The sequence below is a fragment of the Cheilinus undulatus genome, linkage group 12, assembly GCF_018320785.1.
Source record: "Cheilinus undulatus linkage group 12, ASM1832078v1, whole genome shotgun sequence".
Taxonomy (NCBI): Eukaryota; Metazoa; Chordata; class Actinopteri; order Labriformes; family Labridae; genus Cheilinus; species Cheilinus undulatus.
In genome coordinates, this window is record NC_054876.1 from 28,531,077 (window position 1) to 28,556,275 (window position 25,199).

Here is a 25,199-nt window from a genome sequence, read left to right on the forward strand (position 1 = left end):
ACAGAAGAGAGGGAAGAGGAAAATTAAGAAAAGAGGAGGCTGGGTGGTGGTGAGAAAAGTGTAAGAGAGGAAGAAGAGTTTCGAAAGACAGAAAGAAGAGGAAGAACAGGGTGTAGGACAGGGAATAGTGTTGAAGGATAGGGGGCAGGAAAGAGCCACAGGGAATGAGGGAGAGAAGGAGGTAGCTGGAAAGAACTCATATGGATGCTCAGAGAAGGGAGAGGAGGCACACAACAGCAGGGAGTGATGGGAAAAGACAAGAGAGGAAAAAAAGAGTGATGTGAAAAGGAAGAGGGACCATGAATCAACGGTATCCCTGTTGAGCTGAAGCAGGCGTTGGGGAATTTGAGCCTCCTCTCTGCCTTCATCATGTTGCCTCAGCCTGATAAATGGTAAGGGTTAAAAATATAAAGCCCATTAGGTTGATGAATGAAGCGGGTTGTTGTTGGTGCACCATGCCACAGTCACTAGGGGGTTCCAGCCACAGCTTAGGGCGGATTAAGGCATTAAATAGTCTGCTGTCCCACCAAGTGGCAGAGCAGATGTCCTGGGGTTCAGTCATGACATGGAAACCACAAATGGCTGCTCTCTTTCTCAGGGTTTAGGAAAGATATGCAACCTCATAGCGTGTCTTTGTGACCTCAGTGTAAGGTTGAAATTACTTTCCTCTAGGTAAGCAACTAAAACTGAAAAGAGCATTCAGGCTGAAACATAATGACTTAATGTATGGAGCCATTTATACTAAATACATTTGTGTTTAAAAGTTTTAGTTCCTTTTAATTCCAAAAATGACTAATTTGAGATCATTAAAATCTGTATCAAGGTGCCCTCAATTCTAAAGTCTTCTGTCAAATCATCAGACTGTTTGAGAATGACAGTCCCAGACAATCTCCAATCTCCAGGTTTCATAGGGATGTCAGGAGGCCTGGCATGACTGCCCTTCAATGTCACTTTGCACCGGGTGTTGGCAACACAGACACTGGAACCTTAATATGTGGATGAATGTTATGTTCAGTGATGTGTCCAGATTCTGCCTATGGCAGTTGGATCATAGGGTCAAAGCGTTGAGAAGATATGGAGAACGCTACGATGATTGCTGCACCGATAATGACATCTTTTGGTGGAGGCAGTGTGATGGTGTGGGGCGGCATCTCTCTCACTGGAAAATCAAGGCTAGTCATCATTGAAGGCAATCTCAATGCAGAGAGATATCTAGATGAGATTCTGCAACCAGTGGCAATCCCATAGCTCCCATCTGGGACTGAACTCTATCCTCTAAGATGGCAATGCTCGCCCACACAGAGCGGGGTTTGTCAGAGACTACCTCCAGAATTTCAAATGGAGATGATGGAATGGCCTGCCAGCAGTCCTGACATTAAGCCCAATGAACACTTGAGGGGTCAGCTTGGGTGAGCTGTCTGTGCCAGAGTGACCATAACGTCACGTTGACTGACTTGCGACAAATGCTGGTTGAAGAATGGGAAGCCATCCCACAGCAGTGTGTGATCAGGCTGGTGACTAGCATGGGGAGGAAGAGTCAGGCTGTTGTGGCGGTGTATGGTTCTTCTATACGTTACTGAGGCTCCTGTTTGTTAAATGAATAAATTGTTAAAATATCAGTATTTTTCTTCAGATGTCAATCATCCAATCCAACAAATCAATCAAGAGTCAATGGCAGAATAAGCTGTTTGATATTAGCAGGGGAATTTGGCAAATTTTTCATGGGCGCAACCCACATACTCAGCTCTGCTTCTCATCCCATTAATGCATGCCTCTTATAAATGTAGCACCATTTAAAAGGGAAATAAACAGGCTGTTTAATGGTATAAGATTTGTAAATGGACCATTTTAGTTTGCTAACTTGATGTTTACACATAATTCCATTGACAGGGTAACCAAAATAGCACAGTAGTTTTAATAGATAAACAATCAATTTTAATTAACATACTTCACAAACAACACCATACTTAGAGGCATACATTTATAAACTCTGTGCAAACAAAATTAAAAATTGCTGCCTTGTCATGATAGTTTGGTCTGCTGCTGTGACACTGCATGTGTTGCTCTTTATGTCTCAATATTTGTGACTTTACCTCTGCAAGCCACTTAAGGGTGGAAGTGTGTTATACACCCAGGAGTGCATTTTTTCATTCACCCCTCTTGTTCTGTAGAGAAGCTGGTGCGCATGTGCAACTCTTAACAAGAATCAATTGAAAGCCCAGAGTGCAGCTTGAACCCTGACCAGAAACATGGAACCAGGAAGTAACTTCAGATGTCAAACATTTTTCTTCTACATTTTGACTGCAAATTACACATTTAACTCTATAATCATATTATTGTTACATTGATTTACAAATACTTATGTATTTCAAAGTCTGTCATTCTCCTTGTGGAGAGGGAAGGACAGTGCTCTGGCACCCTGGTATTTAGCTAAGTTCTTGTAACTAATTATTGTGTTACTTGTTTCCACACACAATCATCAGAATCATGCTTTGGACCTTACTCCACATCCTTGTAATTCTGACAGCTTCATAACTGGGCATTACCTCCTCTTTGCTAATGCAGATCTAACTGGATGTAGAAGGAGTGTATTCTGCATTTGCCTTTAAGGCATTCTTTTTTTAATGAAATGTAGGGAAGTATGGTTATTGAATGTTGCAATGTTCTTTGACCCTTTCACTTTGCCTTCTCCGTGTCTGATTGGCTGGTGCCAAGGTGACTGAACATAAATGAATTCTAAGGAGAGATTTTTACCTTCATCACTCCTTGCAACATAAAAAGGATATTTGTTTAAGGCCTGGGTTAATGAAGTGTAGAAAGACAGACCCAAAAAGAAAAGAAAATTATTACAGGCTTTTATTTTCATTTTCTTCTAAAGACATGCCTGAAGATGTCCAGTAGCTACATTCAAATTGATAATAAAGTCCCTCATTAAAGTTTTACTTTTCATATGTGCAATTACAAAATCTACTTTGACCTGCTCTCCAACTGTGATGATCATTGCTTTTTCATAGCTCACAATAACACTGATGCAATAAACATTAGCCTGCATTCACTTCAAAGCCTCATTAATTTTGTAAAGTAGAAGCGTTAATAAAGTAGTTGTGCCATTATTGTTTCTGTTAAAGCAAATATACATTATTCATTTAATTTCTGAATGAACCCATCTCCAATCCCTCTTGGTCAACAACTTACCCCCCCCTCCCATGAGTAGCAGTAACACGAGCACAAGCAGTTTCAGCAGATTATACTGCCGTTCTGTCTGCACCTGTTTCAGCAATCACAGGTCTGCACCCACCAATATACCAAGTGTAATTTCTCTCCTTTCTGAGGAAACTATTCCACTTAGAGTGTAAAATACCCAGTTTGATTGAGAATAAAAGATAGACAAAGACATAAAACAGAGCAGAGGAGTGGAAGTTAAGCAGAAAGAGGCAGGGAGCAGAAAAATGAGCCTGATTGTAACAGAGGCTCAGCTGTCAGCATGAGAGGAAAAAGATGTTTTAGAGAGCGGAGAGATTTCAATCATCGGTGAACAAAACTTCTAAAAATCAAGCCTGTATCCAATCAACACAGCTCAACAGAAGGCAACAGTGTGCTGACAGCATGCTGACAGGAAAGTGAAGCCCTGTGATTGACTGATGACCTGTACGGAGACTACCCTGTCTTGCACTGCGGCCCCCAGCTGCCTCAGAAGGACAACATGTGTTCTTAATGGACAGGGAGAAGAAAGCATGGCTCCCTCCCTGTTTTAATTTAATATTTGAATTTTAGTGCTCAAAAGTAACTCACAGGGAATGCTTGAGAAAAGACTCGAGAACAAAAGTCTGCATTCTTGCCTCTGTTAGTGTTTTTTTCATTTCTAATGTCAACCTCTGTTATTTTGCTGCAAAACTAATTTCTAACAAATTACTTTGCATTGACTGTTGCAATATGACTGTTTTGAATTCTTGTCAAAGGCTTTGTTAAAGGATGACAGGCCATCTTTCTATTGCATTCAGACATTAAAATCTATTATACGAGAGATCCAGTGCTTCTTATTTCCAAATAAAATATGCCCAAATGCAAATTATCAAATAGTGTTTATGTGCCATAACATTTAGACATAAAAAGCCTTATTAATCAAATTTAAGCTGCATTAAAGAAGTTAAAAGACACTGGAATCACTTTTCAATTTATTTTTTCATTCATTCCTCTGTGAATTTGGTATCTGGTGTCACATAAATTACTAAAGTTGCAAAGCCTTTTGTCAAAAACAAATTACTGATATACATGTTTTGCCTATATTAAAGTTTTTATGTATCATCTGTAACCAAAAAGTCTCACACAGATGGGATACCACTTTCCCTCCTTTGCTCAGATCACTGCACTCTGTGGAAATTCATTATGCACGGTCGTGAGCCTGTGGGACCTCTGCTGCCACCGCCCCCCCTCCAGCCTCCACCTCAACACTTGACATTGTTTATCAGCTCATCATCACAGCAGACCAACAAGGCCGCTCATTAACATGCAATTAGTGGATAGTGATCCGCTGGTGGGTAACGCAAGGCCAGTGCTGTGCTGTCACCTGAGCAGATGTGAGTGAACAGGAGCAGGGCCACAGAGTTCATTAAGCAGTGAACAAACTCAGAGTCTGCTGTGTCATGGGGAGGGTTGGGGAGTGAATTTAAGCCAGGGAAACTTATCTGTATGTTTGATCCTTGATTTTTTTTTTTCCTACGTGCAGCTTTACTTTTCATGTTCTGTCATGCCTTAGGCAAATCATGGTTCCAGGTGTTTGTGTGGCCTCTGGGGGCAGCTTGTACACAAACCTGTCAGCTGCTGGGTTCCTCTAAGGTCTGCATGGACTTTTGAATGTATTTGATCACAAGGGTGCACACTGGAAGTGTTTTTACTGCATGGGTGAGGAAAAAAGTTTAAAGGTTGTGAGGAGGTAAATATTGAAGAGGTCTCCAGCACTCAGAGGGGTATTTAATAAAAAGCCTTTATTTCATCAGGACTAGAGAATCATTAAAGAGTAGCCAAACCCAAGAGTTTCAGCAGAGGTACATCTATCCAGGAATTGAAAAAATAGCCTTTAGAAAGACACGGAAAGGGCTGAGATGGATGGGAGTTACGGTCTTACAGAATCTCGAATATTTCCAAAATTTTTCAGAGATCGAGAAATTCTTCATTTTTATTAATTGTAACAGGATGTGTCTTTAATTGAGGCTGCCATAGGCTGACAGTTTATTCACCCAAACTCACCTCTGTAACATAGAAACCCCTCACACTAGGCATTTCCAGCAAGTTAAGATCAGCACTGCTCAGTGATGCCCACCTTCACAGCCTCCAATTGTTTGGTCTTCATTAAAGAATTCCTTATAATGAGGGGGAAAATGCTCTGAAAAAGGCACTTCCATGTTTTTGCTGGAAGCGACACTAGAGTGTATAAACACCCTGGAACTGTATTCATTGTTTTCTGTTAAGTACATACACCTTATGGCGCGACCAGATGGACCTGAGCCATTCGGCATTTTGACTTCATCAGGAAGTCAAAAGGTTTTTTTTTGACTTCCTGATGAAGGCTTGATGCCGAAACACACTGAAGTGTGTTTTTAGTGCTACACATGAACATGCCATAAAAATAAATGCATTTTAATCCTTGTAGAGAGTGCCCTGGAGTTTTTTTTCTTGTTTATTCAATGACTCTAGGAATCCCTTTCCCAAAGAGCACCTCAAACAAACTTTTTATGGAGTCGAAGAAGCACTCCTTCCTATAGTTTTATTATTAAAACTTGACGCATTAAAAACAAATTGAAATTTTCAATTTTTATAAAACTTAATTTGTTTTTGATCAATTTTCAGAGCCAAACACTCTGGCCTCTTGCTATGCCTGTTAATAATATTACTGCAAATAAATATTAATCAGTATGTCTGATTGAATTTCTGTAAGAACAAGTTGAAAACAAGCATGCCCACATATTCAAATTAGATTCAACACTGCTGGGAAGTTTTTAATAGGGATGACACACACTGTTCCACGCAGCATCACAGCATAAATCTATGTTAATAGATATAGACAAACAATCAGTAAAACCCATTTTATATTACCTGTCTAGCATCAAATGGTTGATACTTGGTGACTGGATGATGAAGAGAGCAAACGTGAAGCAAAGAATGATGAGTCCAATGTTTCTCAGGAGTTGGTAAAACCAAAAAACGAGTGAAAACTATACTCACATTTATCAGAAACACAGCCAATGCTTCTCTGTGAGGCACTGGAAGCTTAATTACAAAGGTCTGTGTATCTTTTTGGTTTTTTTGGACTTCTTCTTGCCCTTGTGACCTAAAAATAATCCAAATGTATACCCAATAATCACCCCTGACCTCACATGAACATAAGTTGTCATAGCTAGATGGATGAGGTCTTCAACAAACATCAAATACAGAACCATAAATGGAAACGAAATAAAGAGATGTATTATGCTTTAAAAAATTCAAACAGAATAAAGCATGATCACTCACATTGATGTCTTCCAGGTCCAGAAAGTTCAGAATGATGCCGTTCCTCTTCCAGATGATTGGCGGGCGTAGCGTCCCCTGGATAGCACAGGTAAGGACAGCACTCAGGCCCACTGTTACCGTTGAGACACTGATCTGCTGGTCCTCAGCCAGGCTCAGCTGCACAACCTCTGTTAGGATGAGAGGATGAACAGGGATGATTGGTGTTGGTTTAAGAGAGAACGGTTTCCACAATAGCAAATATAAGACAAAGAGAGTTAGAAAAGATAAACAAAAAAGATATGTTGGAGAAAGAAGTCAGAAAAAATCACAAGTGAAAGTGAGGATGGTCCCTTAGAGGAAGTGTAGCCGGGCTTATAAATGTCTAAGCATCTCTCTTGTTAGTGGGCTGAGTGGGGTAAACAGCTGGTCATCAGTGAGGGATATCCAGAATGAGAACAAAAAAAAAACTGTTAGAGGACACACTGCTAGCCAAATATCATTCTTTTCATTAAGGTGAATTTATGATCATTAAAATAGCCTTCCGATTCAATTCACCTTTACAGATATTAAGAATTATTCTTCTCCAGTTCCCCTCAGCATCATAATTAATGACAATGGCCAAGCTGTGTGGTCACACAAGAAATCTACAGCCACACTGTGGGAACTTTGTCTTCCGCTGAACATTTTCCTTATTGTCAGAATGAATTTACTATGAGCTTAGTGTTTTAAATAGCCATAAAACAGCATCTTTTCTTCAACGTGGGCTTTTTGCACAATTTGTGCCAGATTTTCATGCTGTGTAAAACTGAAAAAGGGACATTAAGTACATCAGTGATACAGTGTGGGTGTGGGGGTCGCCCATGTGTGCGCTGAAGAGATAAATGTCAGTGTGCGACCCTGGGTCAATATTGACTGGGGACAGGATATTCTTGGATCAATAAAGAGCCAAAGACACCTGATAGATAGAAATCCGCCACTGGAGCCATTGGAGTATTAAAGTGTGCAAATCACTTTGAAGAACATGGACACACACACAAGCCAAGAGAGTCCATTAATGGACCAGCACTGTTAAAAGCTTTACTGCATGGCTCCCTGCACAAATCTCAACAGGAAGAACACAGGAAAAAAAAGAGTGAAAATAATGGAGATAAATAGCAGGAATTATCATATCTGCAACTGTATTCAGAACGTGAACATCTTTAGAATTTTTATTTAAATAAGTACTGTTAATATAACTTTTTGCAGGGGGGGGGACTATGCAAGAAGAAAATGTGTGCAGACGAATTCCTTGAGACACCATAATTTAAAGAACACACAGTGAGTAGTATTTATTTATCCTCAGGCATCATAGTAGAGCCCTGTGCGGGACTGTTTTCTTCATTCAAATTTCTGACCATTGCCACCCGCACCCGCAACGTGTGTGTCACACTCCCGCCGGCTCCCGCAATGTGTACGTCCACTCCCGCCCGCTCCCGCAAAACCCTGAGAATTCATGCCCGCACAATAATAGAGATGCATTGATTTTGTGTCTTCTCCCATCCCACAGGAAAAAGCATGTCATTTTATAGCCAATGATAGATATTCACGGGCAGTGCAATTTGTAAATCTTCTGGTCCCGCAACGCAGACCGGGTGTTGTTCCGGCGGTAAAGGGGAAACAAAAATGTCACGGAATACATCAAAAATGAAAAACATTGCCTTGTGCAAAAACAGGCCAAGAAAATCATGTGAGTGCAAACAACCTATTAGTCTAAATGATTAAAAAAGAATCAGCTGCAGAGAATCTCTTACAATCACACATCGACGGAGAGCATCTCTTTCCCTCACTCTCTCTCTGAGCGGCAGCTGTCGGTCAAATCTGCGTGTTTCAGCACCAAGCACAGCTCATTTAACCACTCCCAGCATAAACATCACTTCACTACACAAAAACCTGCTCTTTCAGTTGAAATAATCATTTATGAAACTGTACTTGTCATGTCATTTAGTATTCAGTAGATAGTATTCTGTTATCCAATCAGAGCTTGTCTGCTAAAACAAAACTTTTCTATCATTTGACTGCCCGAGTAAACTTGCACGTCCATGATGATGAGCCGATCATAGATGAACCTCTGTCTCTCATCTTAACGCCTTTTCATTAAAATATCTGTGGACTGCTTTCACAGTTCACAGCACACCTGCCCACGTTAGTAGCTGTGGGACTTACGTTAATGAATGAATAATCTGCTGACAGCTTGTTTTTATCTCATAATAAAGCAATAAATGCATCCAAAAATAATTACAGGCAGTGAAAATAAAGAGCTCATGTTAAGGCACGGCAGCCGAATTTATAATCCAAACATTGTCTTACCTTAATATAGCAATATGTGACACTTTGGCATGGATGAACCACTGTCTTTTCTGTCAGCTCTATCCCGTTAGTCCTACTGTGATTCGGGTACCCAGTGATAGCAGCCTGCTAGCGAATGTTGCTAACTCTTCATCTCAGATGCCCTTACAGGTGAGCCCTACCTCATTGTCGGCAGGTGCATCAGCTATTGGTTTAGACTGCTGCTGATGACCTTGTTTGAGCTTCTTTTCTATATCATTTGTTGACATGATCATCCTGTTGCTAGGCTATTCTGATCCCGCAGTGTTTTTCTTAGCTGCCCCCGCCCAAAGCAAAGTTCAAACCGCCCACTCCCGCGAGATTTCCGTTGGCTCCCACGGGACCCAATCCCAGTGCAGACCTCTACATCATAGCAATAAACATTCTAATAATAATAATAATAATCAAGTTTCCTTTCAAGATATTGCAGTAAAAGATGGAATATATTTTTCTTCTGTTTCAAAAACAATTTTTTAACAACTTTTATGGATGGGTTTCATATGTTGTTGAGAAAATGATCTTACAGATAATGAAAATAATGTCAATCTTCTTTCAAGCCAATATTCAGGTTTTCAAACTTTTCATAGAGATCAATCTTTTTCATCCACAAACTGTGTTAACCAATCACAGGATTGCTTTTAGACTCATAAACAGTCCTTGCACAACATTTGCTGTTTTTGTTACAGTCCTGAAAACTGTTTTACCCAGTTCTGATCAAATGGCAACTGGACTGGTTACAAATTCTGAAGACATATTGCCAAAGGGCTTCTTCAGCACCTCCATCAGAGAACAAAAGACCAAAGAACATGTGACCCTAACAACCCAGGAAATGCCCACTTAGCCACACCCCCAGAGGAAACGACTCTGCTAATGGCTGTCAGGTGACCACACAGCTCATTTGCATAGCTGTGATCAGCCTAGGCTATATGACTCGTCCCCAGTCACTCTCAGAACTGAAGAAGCCTTTAGGAGAAGAGGTGAAACGTCTTCAAGAATTTATAACCATTTCAGTTGCCATTTAATCAGCGTTGGATAACGCTAACCATGACCTGGATGACTGAGAACCTACACAGACAAAATGGTTTTACCTTCTGAGACTGACAGATGATGAAAAGTAGCGTACTGTAAATCCTCAAATAAAGACCGAGGCCTTTAGTTACAAAATTGACAAGGGCACCAGGCCTTTATTAGAAGGAGGCTCTTAATTTAGAGCCAGGCCTTTATTTTTAAAACCCTCTTTCTGAGCCATGTTAACAGCTCATATTTTCATCCGAAGCAAATAACATAATACTGATAACCTCAGCAGCTGGACATAGTTTTAGTTTTTTGGCATTCTGTTTTTTTAACCTTCCCACTAATTTTACCATAAAAAGAGTGTCCTGTTTATGTAAATAATTAAAATGTTCACTAATTAATAGAAATAACCTTACATTTATTGAAAAGGGCCACAGATGGCCCAGGAGCCACAGTTTGGATAACCCTGATATAAAATAAATATAAACAGTGTAACAGTCAGATATTTCCAACATTTTAAAACACATCCACGTGTATAATCACATCCTAACTGATGTTTATAATAAAAAATGAAGAAATCCTTCTGTTCTCTCAAACAGAGAGTGATAGTGACTTAATAAGAAAGTAACATTAAAGTTAAAATGGTTAAAAGTAAACCTGTTACATAAATTTTTCTTTATTCTCACAGTCTGTAACAGTCCATGCAGTTTGATGCTGCATTGTTTTACTCCAGACTGTAACTTATCTATCCTCATCTCCCTCCATCCTCGCTGTCTGTTGATGCAGACACGTATTGGATCATTAGGTAATCAAAGGGAACTATAGTATCTATGTGAGGAATTATTATGCTAACTGATACTCGAATCTAACATTATTTAGACTAATGCTCTCAACGTTTTTAATCTCACAATGCATTGTACCAACCAATGGCAGGCTGTTTCATCATCAAGTCATGCTCTCTCAAACTGTGAATGTCTTTAAGCTCAGAAAATCCATGAGACGGCCTGAATAGCTTATAACGGAGAGAAAGAGAGACAGAGAGCCTGTGATGTAGCCCTTTGTGTTTTTTTAACTATGTGAACACTAGTACAATTTTTTGTCACAGAATGATTATTTTTCACTTGTTCCCAAGATATGGGAGAACAACTCTGTGCAAAAATAAGTATTAGTCATTATTCTTAATTGTGTGTCACATAAAAATCTTTGAGTTTTAATTTCTGTTTAGATTTTTCTTTAGTTTTTATAGTACCATAATGTTCTTAAAATTCAAGTGAATTTAAGCCCAGATTGCCCTTATAAAAGGATGTTTAGAGCCACAGGGTTAACGTTTCACAAGTTTTTAAGACAGGGGTCAGACGGTTAACATAAAGGAGTACAAATTATGACATGTCTACAACACTGAACTGCTCTCAGATCAAAATGAATCAACAGAGCTTCTCCGGGATAAACTAAATCATTGTTAGCTAATTTGAGAAGCTCAAATTCAAAATGGCATAAAAATCTATTGTAAATAAAGAACTAACAACAAAGAGTGGTTTCTACCTGTACCTGAAGACTGACTGCCACTTTCCCCAAAAAGTTTTACTTCAACACCCAGAAAGAGACAATATTGAAATGTCAAAACAGATTTAAAGTCGCTGGCTGACAGACTTTGAAATGTTTGTTGGGAACCTTCTGTCCAGTTCCAGACTTTGACAAACGCTGTTGTAAAGGACCCCTGGATATTAGCTGTCTGTTTGGCATAGCTCGCCAGGTGATAGATGTATCCGTGCTGACAGCTCAGTCTGTCAGTGATATTTCAGACTGCCTTGGGTACTGTACACTGCCAGATCCAACAAAGTTATAATTCAGCAGAGCGGTAATTTGGGTGGCACAATGGTTTTGAGTGCCATGTGGACAGATGAGGGATGAAGGGCATTGATCTGACATGGCTTGGAGGGCTGCTTTCAGGGTGGCACTATGAATTTTAACCACATGACTGCTCACATTACATTTTATACAGAGAACACAAGTAAGATCTGTGAGGATTGCTGTGTCTTGACTGGACATCTAGTGCAACTTTTTTAATCAATTATAACAATACTAAAAATTGAAAGATGAATTATATAACCATTTTAAAACAGATTTACAAAGTGTTCTGCAACATAAAAAATAGATAAGTAGCTAGACAAGTAAGAGATCAATAAAATGAGTTAAAACTCCACTGGAACAAGTCAAACTCAGTACTGTATTAATAAAACAAGCTAAATTTATTTAAACTTCATTGAAACTCAGATCATGTGAAAGCCCACTCATAAAAATGTTTAGCTGAAAGAAATTTAAAAGAGGATAGAGATGTCTCTAGAGTAGGGCTACAATTTATCAAGTATGCTTGTGAAGGGCCTCTTCAGAATTCAACACTGTATTAAAAAGACTTCATTTAAAGACTGTGGTTAAAACAAGCGTTTCCCATAAGGGCCAGGTCAGGTGCGGTATGGGAGCATATGCCAGTGCAGCACTTCACCATCAAACTCCATGACACATGTGGGTACCCCCCATGTCTGGACCAACCCACAGGGTCCTGGGCACCCATATGCAGTAGGCTGGACCAGGCCTGGGAAAGCGTGCCAGGTGCCATAAAAGCAAAGCTGCCATTCCTGTATCAAGCAGCTGACCTTTCCCATCCCTGCTCTCCTGAGCACGTCAGCATTGGACTCACAGTCTTGTCAATGATGCCCAAAAGTGCACCGAAGAGATGTTGTCACAAAGGAGTTTAGTCGGCACCTCCAGACTGGAGTGTAGTAAGACTAGGAGGACCAGAGTTCTTGCTCAGTGAACCCATTGCCTCATGTGTGTCCAAGTCTATAGCTGATCTCAGCCTTGCAGTCAGTGGATTGATGGATTTCGCTGCCAAGGTAGGTGAACTGCTCCACATCCATGCTCTTACCATTCAAAGACACAGATTCAATGCCAGCATCCAAGGCATCACTAAATGCTTGGACCTTTGTTTCAGCCTTCTCACTCAGCAAGTTAAGAGCCCCCACAAGGACATCTGCAATCTCCATGAGAACCACAGCATCATCAGCAAAGTCCAGATCAGTATAGATATCACCAAATGACACTCTACAGTTCACCACCCTTGGGATCCCGTAGAGCTCCAGAATCCTCTGGAGGGGATCTCTACTCGCCTTCTGGAATTCAACATAGGCTGTAGGCAACCCTCTAGTGAATTCCCTAAAGCACTCAGAGAAGACCCGAAGTGCCAGGATGCAGTTTACCGTAGAACTCAGGTGTAAAGTCTGACTGTTCAGGCAGCTGGTAGAGGAGCGGATCATGGATTCTGTTCAGCAGTATCAGTGAGAGGACCTTGCCCAGCACTAAAAGAAGTGTACTACCCCTGTAGTTGTTACATTCTCGCACATTACCCCTTCAGCCTAACAGCAGACTACTCACTTCATTGCAGCCAGATACTTTTTTCCCATTGTTTGTTTGAAATAATAGTTTGGCCCACTTTTCCTGTACATTTAGGTTCATTTTAAGTGTAAACCAGCCTAAAATAAAGATTTAAATTCTTTGCTTATAACATAAAAATAACATTTATCAAATGTATCTCCTTATTGTGGCAAAATCTCTCATTATGTATTTAATTTTGTTTCATTTGGCTGATATGTAAGAACTGAAACATGGGTTTGAAGCTCCAAAAGTCATGTTTGACTGACTGTTGAAGCAGTAAACACATTTCTCTATTGAGTGTATTTGCCATCAAACCATTCATCTTTAAAAAAACAGATCAAATCTTGCAACAATGTGAGCTTCAAACATAAAAGAAGCCCAGAGTGTTTTGTAGCAACTTCCCACAGGCTGACTACTCCATATTTGTGTAAAAGCCTGCTGCTGTTAAGCATGGGAATATTTTTAAGAGCTACAAGTGCAGATGGAATAAAAGGTAAGACATAATCCTACTATTGATTTGACACATTAAAATAAACAAGCACAAAACCTCCAGAGATTTTTCACCCAAATTCTTAGAATATAACTCTTTCAAAAATAAAATGAAAGGTTAATTTCAGTGTTCTGAGTCATCTAGAGACTTTGTGTTTTTAAATGAGTCATGTCCCGTCCATGATATATTGGCTAGTGAGTTTTAGATAGCACTGTTTTTCTACCAGGTTTTGGAATGAATACCTTCATTTCTCTGTGTTGTGAAGCAGCACTGTCAGTGCTGAAAAGATAACCTTCATCTCAGACCCATTAATGCAGGGCTGTTACACTGCTTTCCATATACTAAATCAAATAGGAAATGCACAATCAATTCAAAACTGTTTGAATGTTTTGCAGGAGCTCTCTGCCAACCTTTTATACGAGGTCAGTCTAAACTTTCTGCTGATGTATTAGCCCTCACTTTTAATGTCTGGCAGGAAAGGCCAGGGTAAAAAAAAAACCATAGCTTTGTAAAAGATGGAGCAGTAGTGAAATGAATCCTGACACCATGAAATTAATCCTGATGCCATCCAAACTCAAACCACTGAGATTACAGTTAGAGGACCAAGCCAAAAGAAAAATGCTCAGACTTTTTATTTGATGAAAATAGCTCTGCGGAATTCATTAGGAAGTTTGCTGATTGCTGCTGTAATATTTATACTGAGAAACAGATGATAGGAGGGTTATTAGGGGACCAGCAAATGTCAGAATTTGTAGTTGTTGACTAAGTAACAGCCATCACTGGACAGCAGATAGAAGGTATGAAGCTAACAGGTGTGGTTTATGGTTTATGAGGATATCAGGATTCAGAGTCAATCACAACACCAAAACAGTCACTATGGTGCTGTTCTATGGAATAAGCTGCCTGTTGACCTGAGATCTGTAAACTCACTAAGTTATTTTAAGAGTGGTCTGAAAACACTGCTCTTCTCTCATGCCTTTGACTGTTAGATATAGTACAATATATTTGCATTATGCCTGTGTACTCTCTAGGAGTACACATGACTTGTACTGTACATACTGTGTTTGTGTGTGTTTGTGCGTGTGTATGGGGGGTCTTCTGTAAAGCACATTGAGTTTGTATCTGTATGAAATGTGCTATACAAATGAAGTTGAACTGAATGAGCAGAACATAATTAAGCACACTTTAAAAAAAGAAACACACATATTTTGTGTTTAAAGATGTTTCTCTTTATTAAACCCAGAGCTGAGCAGGCATCAGTGACAACAGAATGACATTGATTAAGTTAGTTATGGCACAAAGGAGAAGCTGGGGTGGAGGAAGGATGCAAAAAGTATGGTAGAATGTGTACAATATTAGCCAATAGCTTGGGGCTAATAAGCTGGCTGTCAGCTGATGAAGGCTTGCATCAGATCAAATTATCTCCATTTTGTAGCACTGCTCGACTCTGTGGTCTGTCTGATCTAATGCTTTACGCTCGATTTTTGTGCCCAGAGAAATACCTTATCTCCAGTATTTCCATTAAAACAAAGTGAAAACATGACACCCCTTTCAGTTGGGGTGTCAGGAGTTAATGTCAGAGCGTAATAATCAAACTTGCAAGGATAGTTTAGTTGTGGATAATACTTTTCTATTGTAAGTGTACAGTAGATGCTGCTCAGCATGTTCATTTCATCGAAAAACCCTTTGAGTACCAGTATAGAAGCTAGGCTATGTTGCTATAGACGGGGTCAGCTGTACAAGAAAATTAAGTCAATTTTAAGAAAATCCAACTTAAAAGCCTGTCTCTGTTGTCTCTGTTAAAGTGTACACTATATTTGTAACTTCTTCGGTGTCCTTCTTTGCTATCTCAAACCACTCTAGGAGTTGCTAAGCTGAGAACCAGGAAGATTCCTGGTGGGCTGGGCTGGTTTAAAGGCCGTGAGGGCCGACAGTAACAGATGTGCAATACAAAGTACTATATATACTCTCATCAAAGTTTCGGGTTAGTAAATTGTGCAGTTTTTTTATACCCTAATGGATGCAAAAGTCTGGAAAGCTGAATGATACAGTGCTATATCAATCTGACTGACTTGATTTAAAGATGATTTAAATAAAAACAAAAAACTTTGTACTGGAAAGACTGGAAAACCTCCCCTTGATTAAAAAAAAAATCCAATGACAAGTCATTATTTGAGAAAATTATAATGAGATAATAAGTCATAGTTATGTGATAGTTCTATTGAGACAGAAATTCATAATTATGAGATAAAAAGATTAAATTCTGTCCTATATTAATGATTTTTAATCTTTTATTTCTGACCATGGGGTGTTTTTAATTTCATATGTCCTACCACAGAGTCTTCCCTAGGTTCAGGCACATTTATACTTTATACCTGTTTTATTTGATGTCAACTAAGTTTAGTAAAAAACATACTAGACCATTTTTTTTTTCAGGATGGTAATTAAGGATACTTAATCAGTTAAGTGAAGCAAATTCTGACATTTTATATTCCACAGGGAAAAAAACTGAATAAGGTACAGAAATGTAATATGTAGATTTAGCATGCTTTAATTCTTGCCTTTATGTTGTGCTTTGTACTGTGACATCAAGAAAAAAGATAAATGAGTTTAATTGCAGGATGTGTCAGTCAGATTTAGTCTAAAACAGCCTGTTTGAAAGTAGAATCGTTTTTGAAGAAAATGTTGCATGTGTGTTGGGCTATGATTGAAATACTAATGATAAATCTGGTCAGTGATATGAATGAAATGAGTGAATGAAAAAATCCTTGACAGTTCTTAATAGCATTAACAGTTCTTCTCAACCCCATAGCTACATCCATGTTTAAAGAAACACAAAGAAACTTCCACTTTAAGATGATCATTATAAAAAAAAAAAGTTCACACATCCCCTCCTGCTCTGTCCCAATCTCAGATGACCCAGACAAATTACAAATCCACAAGCAGCGCCTGTTCTGCCCTGGCTTGCTGGGGAAGGTTGTCAGGACATTATCTAGCTAATGATTCCTGCAGTTATCCCGCTCTCCAAAAATAGCGCCAATGTGTAAGATAGTAATTGACTTTCTGGGGAATTCAGGAGCTCCGCTGATCGATCAGTGCTGCTAACTGAGCTATGGGTGGGCTGGCGGGGCTAACAGGGAGGTTTCTGTATCCAGCTCTGATTGGAAATACAGTACACCGTTCACTAAAAGTGAGTGAAGAGGGGGAAAGGGAAAAAGAGAGGAAACGATAGAGAGTGAGAGTAAAATGTTAAAGATGACCAAAACCATCAGAAGTAGGACAAAACGAAGCTCATATGTGGAAGACAACATAAAAGAGGATAAGCGAACACAAGAGAAGACATACCAAAAGGTGGATGGTTGGAGAAGACACGAGGGAATAACAGAAGGGGGATAAACGTGTGTGCATGTGAGACAGAAAGAGAGAGTCATTTGATGCAGAGCACGTAGCAGATCTCGCAGGGAATAACTAATGTGACGAGCTGAAGACTGTGGCTCAGAGAGATGTCCCCTTCCACTTTTATAAGACAAGCTTCTCGTGAGCCGGAGTAAGACATCAAGCCACAAAGCAGAGGAGCAGAACGCCATGACTTTTTAAGAGGGCAAGACAGATAACATCCTGACTGAGGAACACAATAGAAGAGGGAAGGAGAAGTAAAGAGAGCAAGGAGAAGATAAAGAAAAGACAGAGTCAGAGGTGGAGAAGTTGAATGTGTGAAGTCTTATTTAGGCTTCAAAGCATGAAATGGATAGGTCAGTCTTTTCATCAGACAAACCTTTTATAATCTAGTTTAGACAAAAAAAAAAGGGTTAGCTTGGCTGAAAGGAACTGTTCCATTGTTTCTTAAAAACAATACTTCATCATTTGATGTTCAAATAATTTTAGTGGGGTACAAACTTTATTTGAGGAGGGAAGAAACACAGTTTTTAAAAAAAAAAAGGATTTTGAAACAACAGGTAAGTTCAATGTTCACATTTGAAAATATATTCTCTTCATCAAAATAACTGCATAGAACAAACTTGTAATAAATTACGTTTTTTAAATGTTTACACTCTTCATTTTGGATAAAAACACTTCTGAGCACTTAAGGCTACACAAGTTGCTGGGTGTTAAAATGAAAAGTATGTCACGTTAAAAATATAAGGGACATTTGCATTGCATGTCAAAGCACTTTGCATTTAGTACACCAAAGGGCCAGAGTGTATGATACACTTGAATGGCTCTATTTGGTGATGACTGAGCTTGCTGTTAGGTTGGGGAAAGATCAGAACAAGCTAATCTCTGTTGAGACTATAAAGTGGTTCCTTAAATTTGTCAAAACCAAATTTTACTTCTTAAAAACCTTTCCAGACTTATTACTGAAAACTGTCTTTAGACAAGAAACTGCCACATGTGAAGAAGGCTCTAAAATATTGAATACATTTTGTATTTTGATTATCCACTAATAGTTAGAAAGCTAGCTGGTTATTTTTGTGTTTAAAAGGATGTTTTATCACACTTTTCGCTCCTTCTGTAGTTAATATGTGTGTGTGATAAACTTTCAGTCAGTCACATTACTTAATGTAGCAAATGTGCCTCCAGCAGCAGACCCTGCAGCTGCAGAAATATAGACAGGTCCCAAAGGGCAAACAGCACTTCGCATGCCACAAAACATCCTGTCCTCAGCTCTCCTCAGACAACCTTAACTCAGAGATTTACTCACTGGCTGCTTTATTTCCAGCAATACTGCTGTGAAATTATCCACTGATTTAAACTTAAATGACAGATAAAATGAATATTTGATCATTCCATAGGTCAGAATTTTTAGTATCAACATCTGACAGACCATGGCGGCCAATCTGAAATGCAGATTTTTTTTTTAGTCTCAATTCTTTGGTCTGAGAGAGGTTAGAGAAACTTTCGGGAACACAACACCCATGCAAACATTGGTCAATTTACATCTCAAAGAATATGGTATATAGTTTGTAGTGTGCTGGCTTATTGGTAGGTGGAGCTTTACACTTGAGCAGATGTTACCACTATATTTTATCATATTAATGGCAAGTTGTATTAACTATAGCAGATTTAAAAAAGGTTTAATATCAATTGCGATTCACCTGACTTTGTCTTATACACTATATTGCCAAAAGTATTTGCTCACCTGCCTTGACTCGCATATGAACTTAAGTTTATCCCATTCTAAATCCTTAGGGTTTAACATGACATTGGTCAACTCTTGACATTGGTCAAATAATTGAAATCAGGTGTTCCAATCACTTCCATGGCCACAAGTGTATAAAATCAAGCGTCTAGGCATGCAGACTGTTTCTACAAAGATTTGTGAAAGAACAGGTCGCTCTCAGGAGCTCGGTGAATTCCAACGGTACTGTGATAGGATGCCACCTGTGCAACAAGTCCAGTCGTGAAATTTCCTCGCTCCTAAATATCCGACAGTCAACTGTCGGTGGTATTATAACAAAGTGGAAGCGATTCAACTCTCCTGGGAAGGCTTTCCACAAGGTTTAGGAGTGTGTGGGAATTTTTGACCATTCTTCCAGAAGCGCATTTGTGATGTCACACACTGATGTTGGACGAGAAAGCCTGGCTCTCAGTCTCCGCTCTAATTCATCCCAAAAGTGTTCTGTCGGGTTGAGGTCAGGACTCTGTGCAGGCCAGTCAAGTTCATCCACGCCAAACTCTCTCATCCATGTCTTTATGGACCTTGCTTTGTGCACTGGTGCACAGTCATGTTGGAACAGGAAGGGGCCATCCCCAAACTGTTCCCACAAAGTTGGGAGCATTGAATTGTCCAAAATCTCTTGGTATGCTTTCACTGGAACTAAGGGGCCAAGCCCAGCTCCTGAAAAACAACCCCACAGCATAATCCCCCCTCCACCAAACTTTACACTTGGCACAATGCAGTCAGACAAGTACCGTTCTCCTGGCAACCGCCAAACCCAGACTCATACGTTAGATGAAGAAGCATGATTCGTCACTCCAGAGAACGTGTCTCCTCTGCTCTAGAGTCCAGTGGCGGCGTGCTCTACACCACTACATGCAACGCTTTGCATTGCACTTGTTGATGTATGGCTTGGATGCAGCTGCTTGGCCATGAAGCCTTCTACACACTGTTCTTGAGCAAATCAGAAAATTAAAGAAAATGATGTTTGGAGGTCTGTAGCGATTGACTAAGAAAGTTGGCAACCTCTGCGCACGATGCGCCTCAGCATCCGCTGACCCTGCTTCGTCATTTTACGTGACCTACCACTTTGTGGCTGAGTTGCTGTCATTCCCAATCACTTCCACTTTGTTATAATACCACTGTCAGCTGACTGTGGAATATTTAGGACCGAAGAAATTTCACAGCTGAAATTTTCATGCTGGAATTCACTGAGCTCCTGAGAGCGACCCATTCTTTCACAAATCTTTGTAGAAACAGTCTGCATGCCTAGGTGCTTGATTTTATACACCTGTGGCCATGGAAGTGATTGGAACACCTGATTTCAATTATTTGGATGGGTGAGTGAATACTTTTGGCAATATAGTATATTTCAGTACTGCATTTTTAAAAATGTACTGCTGTTTTGTAACCACATGTTTACAAGTAACACGTTCTACCAAATGCTTTGAAATCAGAGAAAGAGTGAAAAAGAAAAAATAGCACATTTTAAAATTAAATATAACAAAAGTAATACCTGCTTGAGTCCTTCTTTGAATAAGTAAAGATCCATCAGAATGGAGTCTGAGCCTATCTGAAGCCTCCTGCTATGATAACTTCTCCCTTTCTTTGATGGATATAAACCTTTTAGTGGGATGTAGGGTGCCACTCACACCACATGCACATCCTCATTCCTTCATGCTAAGAACAGAAAATGTATGCTTGGCACACTTGATTATTAATTTTTGACCCTCATTAGGAAATATCTTGACTCAGTCTCATTTGATAAATTAAGCTTCAAGCATTAATCATCAACCTTATGAAAATCAGCTGTTTAATTAGGTGAATTGATGTAGTGAATCACATCAATATGAAGTCTTTGTGTAGCTTAAGGATAATGCATATGGACACAAAGAACCATGAAAATCATGGAACTTCTGTTCCAGTTCAACATTTTGGTAAAGCATAGATGTTATTCTATATCATGAAATCAATTCAAAGTATACTGGGATAATGGAAATAATATTGATAAAATAACCTCATGGACTTGTAATTTTCTGGCTAAACCACTGAATTAAATACCTGAAAAATAAAGGTAGTTCATCATATTGACAAAAAATAGATCCAATATTACCAATGAGCAGCTCTGCCCGCTGACTTGCAACACTAACCACATCGACCTTAAACAACCAGATATTAGAAGGACAGCTTCCCCAATATCAGACTTTAAACTAAATTGGTTTAGAAATATTTATCAATAAATGTTAAGATCATCAAATTTTACAGTGAGGCAGAAAATAACAGAATTTGGAAGTTCATTTTACGTCCCTGATTTATATTGGAAATCAATACTCACACTAGATGCATTTGCACGTGAGATAATGTCATAGTGACTGACCCTTGTGGGTTTATATAGTACATGTTGGGGAGCCCCCCACCTGCTTGGAGTAAGTAGTGTGATCCCTGTGTGTCACTGTGCATTCATTATGAGGGCTGGTCTCTGCAGGTGGGCTACAGCCAATGGCAAATATATCATCCACGTTTCATGCACACTGACACTCTGAATTAATGGCATGTTGTATATCATACTCTGCATGAACCCATTTTCTCAGTCAATCAATAACCAGGCACACTCTGACTGTCAATTCTATGCACACACTGTATATCAGCTCACTTTCACCGATGTTGTACATTCATACTGTTCATTTACTGTCCCTCACACACACTCGCTTATCTCTTGTATACACACAAGCATTCCTCCTTTCTCTTTCTCACAGACACACACATACACTTGCTCATATATACATAGAAGAAGTGAAGCCCTCTCTGCCAGCGCTGGGCTGGTGATTATTCATGGGAAGGAGATGGGGATGAGCAATCAGCAGCCGGCTCATTAATCACACTGGATGCAGACCCTTAATCTCCTCTACAGGTACAGAGGAATCCTCTGCTACCGCTCATCATCGCCCTCCGCTCTTCCTCACTCTGCCTCGTTTTCTCCTCCATCTACTGTCTCATTTTCTCTCTGCTTTGTTTGTATCCTTGGCTTCTTCTCTTTGTCCTTCTCAGAGTCTCTCACACTTTTGATGTCTTGCCTGTCAGTCTTACTTTCCATCTGGCTCTTGTTCTTCCTCTTTTTCTGTCCTTTCCTTGCTGTTCTTAAAGAAATTCCTTTTTGGCTTGGTGGCCCTAAAAATGCAAGTCAAGGTACAACGGTGCTTCTTTTTGAGCAGGGACTCTTAATTAAGCAGCCGAGTAGACTTTTCGGAATCACAAAGAGAGGTCAAAGAGTGAGCTAGTGGAAAAAGGTGTTTGGTGGATGGAGGTTTTTAAAACCATCTCTTTAAAGCAGGAGATCTGGGTCTGCATGCTCTGCTCCTGTAGCTGTATTACCACCTTAGAGGTCAAATGCCAGCAGCTGGACCCTAACTTTGTATAGTGTTTGGTGTTTTGTAATCATCATTAGAATTTCAAGACATAATAAAATGCACTCTTTGTGTATTAATTCAAATAAAAATACAGTTTATAGCAAGTGTATGGAAGTTTGATAAAAATTGCTATCTCTGCTTAATGAAATCAGAAAAAAAATAGTGATGAACAGCCAGTGAAGTCTTCTGAAAAACTACAGCTTTGAAAAGGCAACAAAAATGGAAAAGCCTTTGCTGATTTATAAAGAGATACGTACATCTCTACTACAGTGACTGATTGGAACTGGTATATGCCAAAGGAAAAAAACCTCACAAAAATAGCCCTGCTATTGTCAACATAAGACTTATCCAGGGACATCCACCACAGTCCTCCTAGAGCAGCACATTTCCCTGGCCATTTAAAGGGAACAATTGTCCCCCCTGCATCATTTAATGACCAATTCTGCAAACACAGCCAGCTCACAACAGAGCCCATTTCTGAGGTGGGTGTTGCTGCTAAGCACCTGAGCGCATTGCAGGGCGACAGCAGATTTACAGAGGACGAGGCTCAATAATGAACCTCCATCAGCTGGGTAATGACAGGGCAGAACACTCTTTACTGTGTCATTCAGTCCCTGAGGGTGGAAGTAACCTGTTGGGGAAATGAACAGATTAATTGCCTGTCTGGAGGGTTCACGGACGTGTTTACATTGGTAGTCGACCTCCAAACTCAGCTAACTTTTATCTTATATTATACATTCACTGTCTCTTTAAGGCTTAAAGCTGAGTCAGTTGATTAAAAAGACCTTCTGATGTCAAGACTGAATCTCCTGATGCTGATACTGTAAAGTAAACTTTATATCAGCTTATACGCTTGTCACACTTCAAGCCATTTCTTCAACAGCATTCTTAATATTTTATGTGATATGACTCCTGAAGGTCAAAGATACAGCAACCCTCTGGCATTATCAAATCCATTGACTGAGGTGACAGAGTTTATAGGCTGTCATGTTTTTCTTGACATTTTTCTATACAACAATCCTGTGCGCTTTTTTCCCCCAGTCTTCTACTTTGGACAGCCATGTCCTTTCCAATATCCCTTCTTGAGTTTTAGCTCAAAATGGATGAAAACTAAGTGAAGCCAATTTGGTTTGACTTTTACTTTGATAAAGAAAGGCTTATAACAACATCCTAAGACAGAACACAAAGCAGTCTATCTGTAGGAAAATGTACACATGCTTAAGTTTGTGCATGTGCCAAAAATTAAAATTATATAATTGTTGTACACTGTACAGCTATGATTAATAGCCCAGGCTTTCTAAACTTTGGTCTATGGAATTATCCTGCCCTGGGACAGGCATCAATACAAGACATGCCTCTAATCGTTTTGAAGGCAAGCTTGTTCACAGTAATGATGGCAGAGACTATACAAATGGAAGTTTACATCGAAAAATATGATTTTTCCTTAATGGCAAGATCAACCAGAGAATAGATCTCCAACCAGGTTGTTCAGGTAAGACCACTCCTCTATAACAGAGTAAAATACATAGAAAAATTGACAGAGTTAATTAAAGTCATATATAGCTAAATTTAACCATTTAAAAGCAACTCTTACTCGGTGGATAACTCCACTCATGCTGCAAATGTATCTCACATCAAAAATAACAACAATCCAACAGACAAACACGCAAAAGAACCCCAGCAGGGATCACGGTACAACAGGCAACATCCAAATACAACGAAACATATATTAAACACATCTGAACACTCTGCCCAAGGGCATGATGGGATCTCCACCTACACATCCCCCCAGATTTGAACTCACAGTAGGAGGAGCTTAGATAAACTGATTCTTTACAGCTGATGAAAAACTCTAACACTTAAAGCCATTTCTCTCAGAATGGCATTAAAATGACACTTTTGGAGTAAAAGTCAACTCCTCCCCAAAAAAAAAAAAACAAATACAGAAAGCCTGTTATCCATACCATCACTACAGCAACACTGAGTCAAAACTGGAAGCTAATTACTGCAAAATCAACCCTGTACAGGTGAAGAACGTGCTGTTGTCTTGGTTCTCGTGTGAACTTGTGATCCAGCATTCAGGTTTGCCTCAGAAACTCACCCAGTGGGTTCACACCGGTTGGTTGCTTGGAGGAAAACTGTGACGTCTGGACATGGACCCTATGTTAACTGATAGCAACGGAGACCTGCTTTTATTTGTTAAATGTGTGACAAGTTAAAAGGACTGGGCCTTAAATTAGGATTTGCTGTTATCTTAAGTTGATAGTAGGTCTATTTTATTTAGTAAACTTGTTATTTTATGGATTTTTGGTATTAAAGCACAGGAGAGAGGATGTTTACTTTTCAATTTACTTGGAAAACATAGAAAACATTTTTGGAAAATCAGACTCAAGACTCAAGATAAAAGTTATCTTCAACCATTTTGCTTAGATAAAGCTGACATTTTAAGCCTCAAAAGGCCAAAAAAGTCCTCCTGCTCTGAGAGGCTTAATGGAAACAAGCTGACAGTCTGGAGCTAATCTCCCATACTTCATTTGGTCAGATGAGACCCAATTCATTAAAGAGATCCTCTCATCTGATAGCAGCATAAGATCTCTGACAATCAGGATAATCTTTCATCTTAATGGAAACAAAAAAGGCCCCACCCACCTCCTTAAAGAGGACACCCTCTCTTCTCTCTTCCCCAGTACTATACTACATCCTGACCGGGGTGTGCTAAGTGGTCTTTTCATTTTAAAGCCCTCTCAGCCTTTAGGGAGGAGAAAGGTTGGCGAGATTAGAGGTCTGCAGCAGACCTCTGCACTGCAGGAGTCACAGCTTGACCTGACCTCAGAGTCTACAGAGGGAG

At 39.6% G+C, this 25,199-nt stretch overlaps 1 protein-coding gene across 1 annotated transcript in view; it reads right to left on the minus strand.

Moving 5' to 3' along the window:
- Positions 1–25,199, minus strand: part of fstl4 (follistatin-like 4) — a 269,449-nt gene that overhangs the window by 34,598 nt on the left and 209,652 nt on the right. Inside the window, exon 7 of the mRNA XM_041801878.1 lies at positions 6,508–6,674. Coding sequence (XP_041657812.1) covers positions 6,508–6,674 — 167 coding nt within the window. The remainder of the gene's footprint in view (positions 1–6,507; positions 6,675–25,199) is intronic.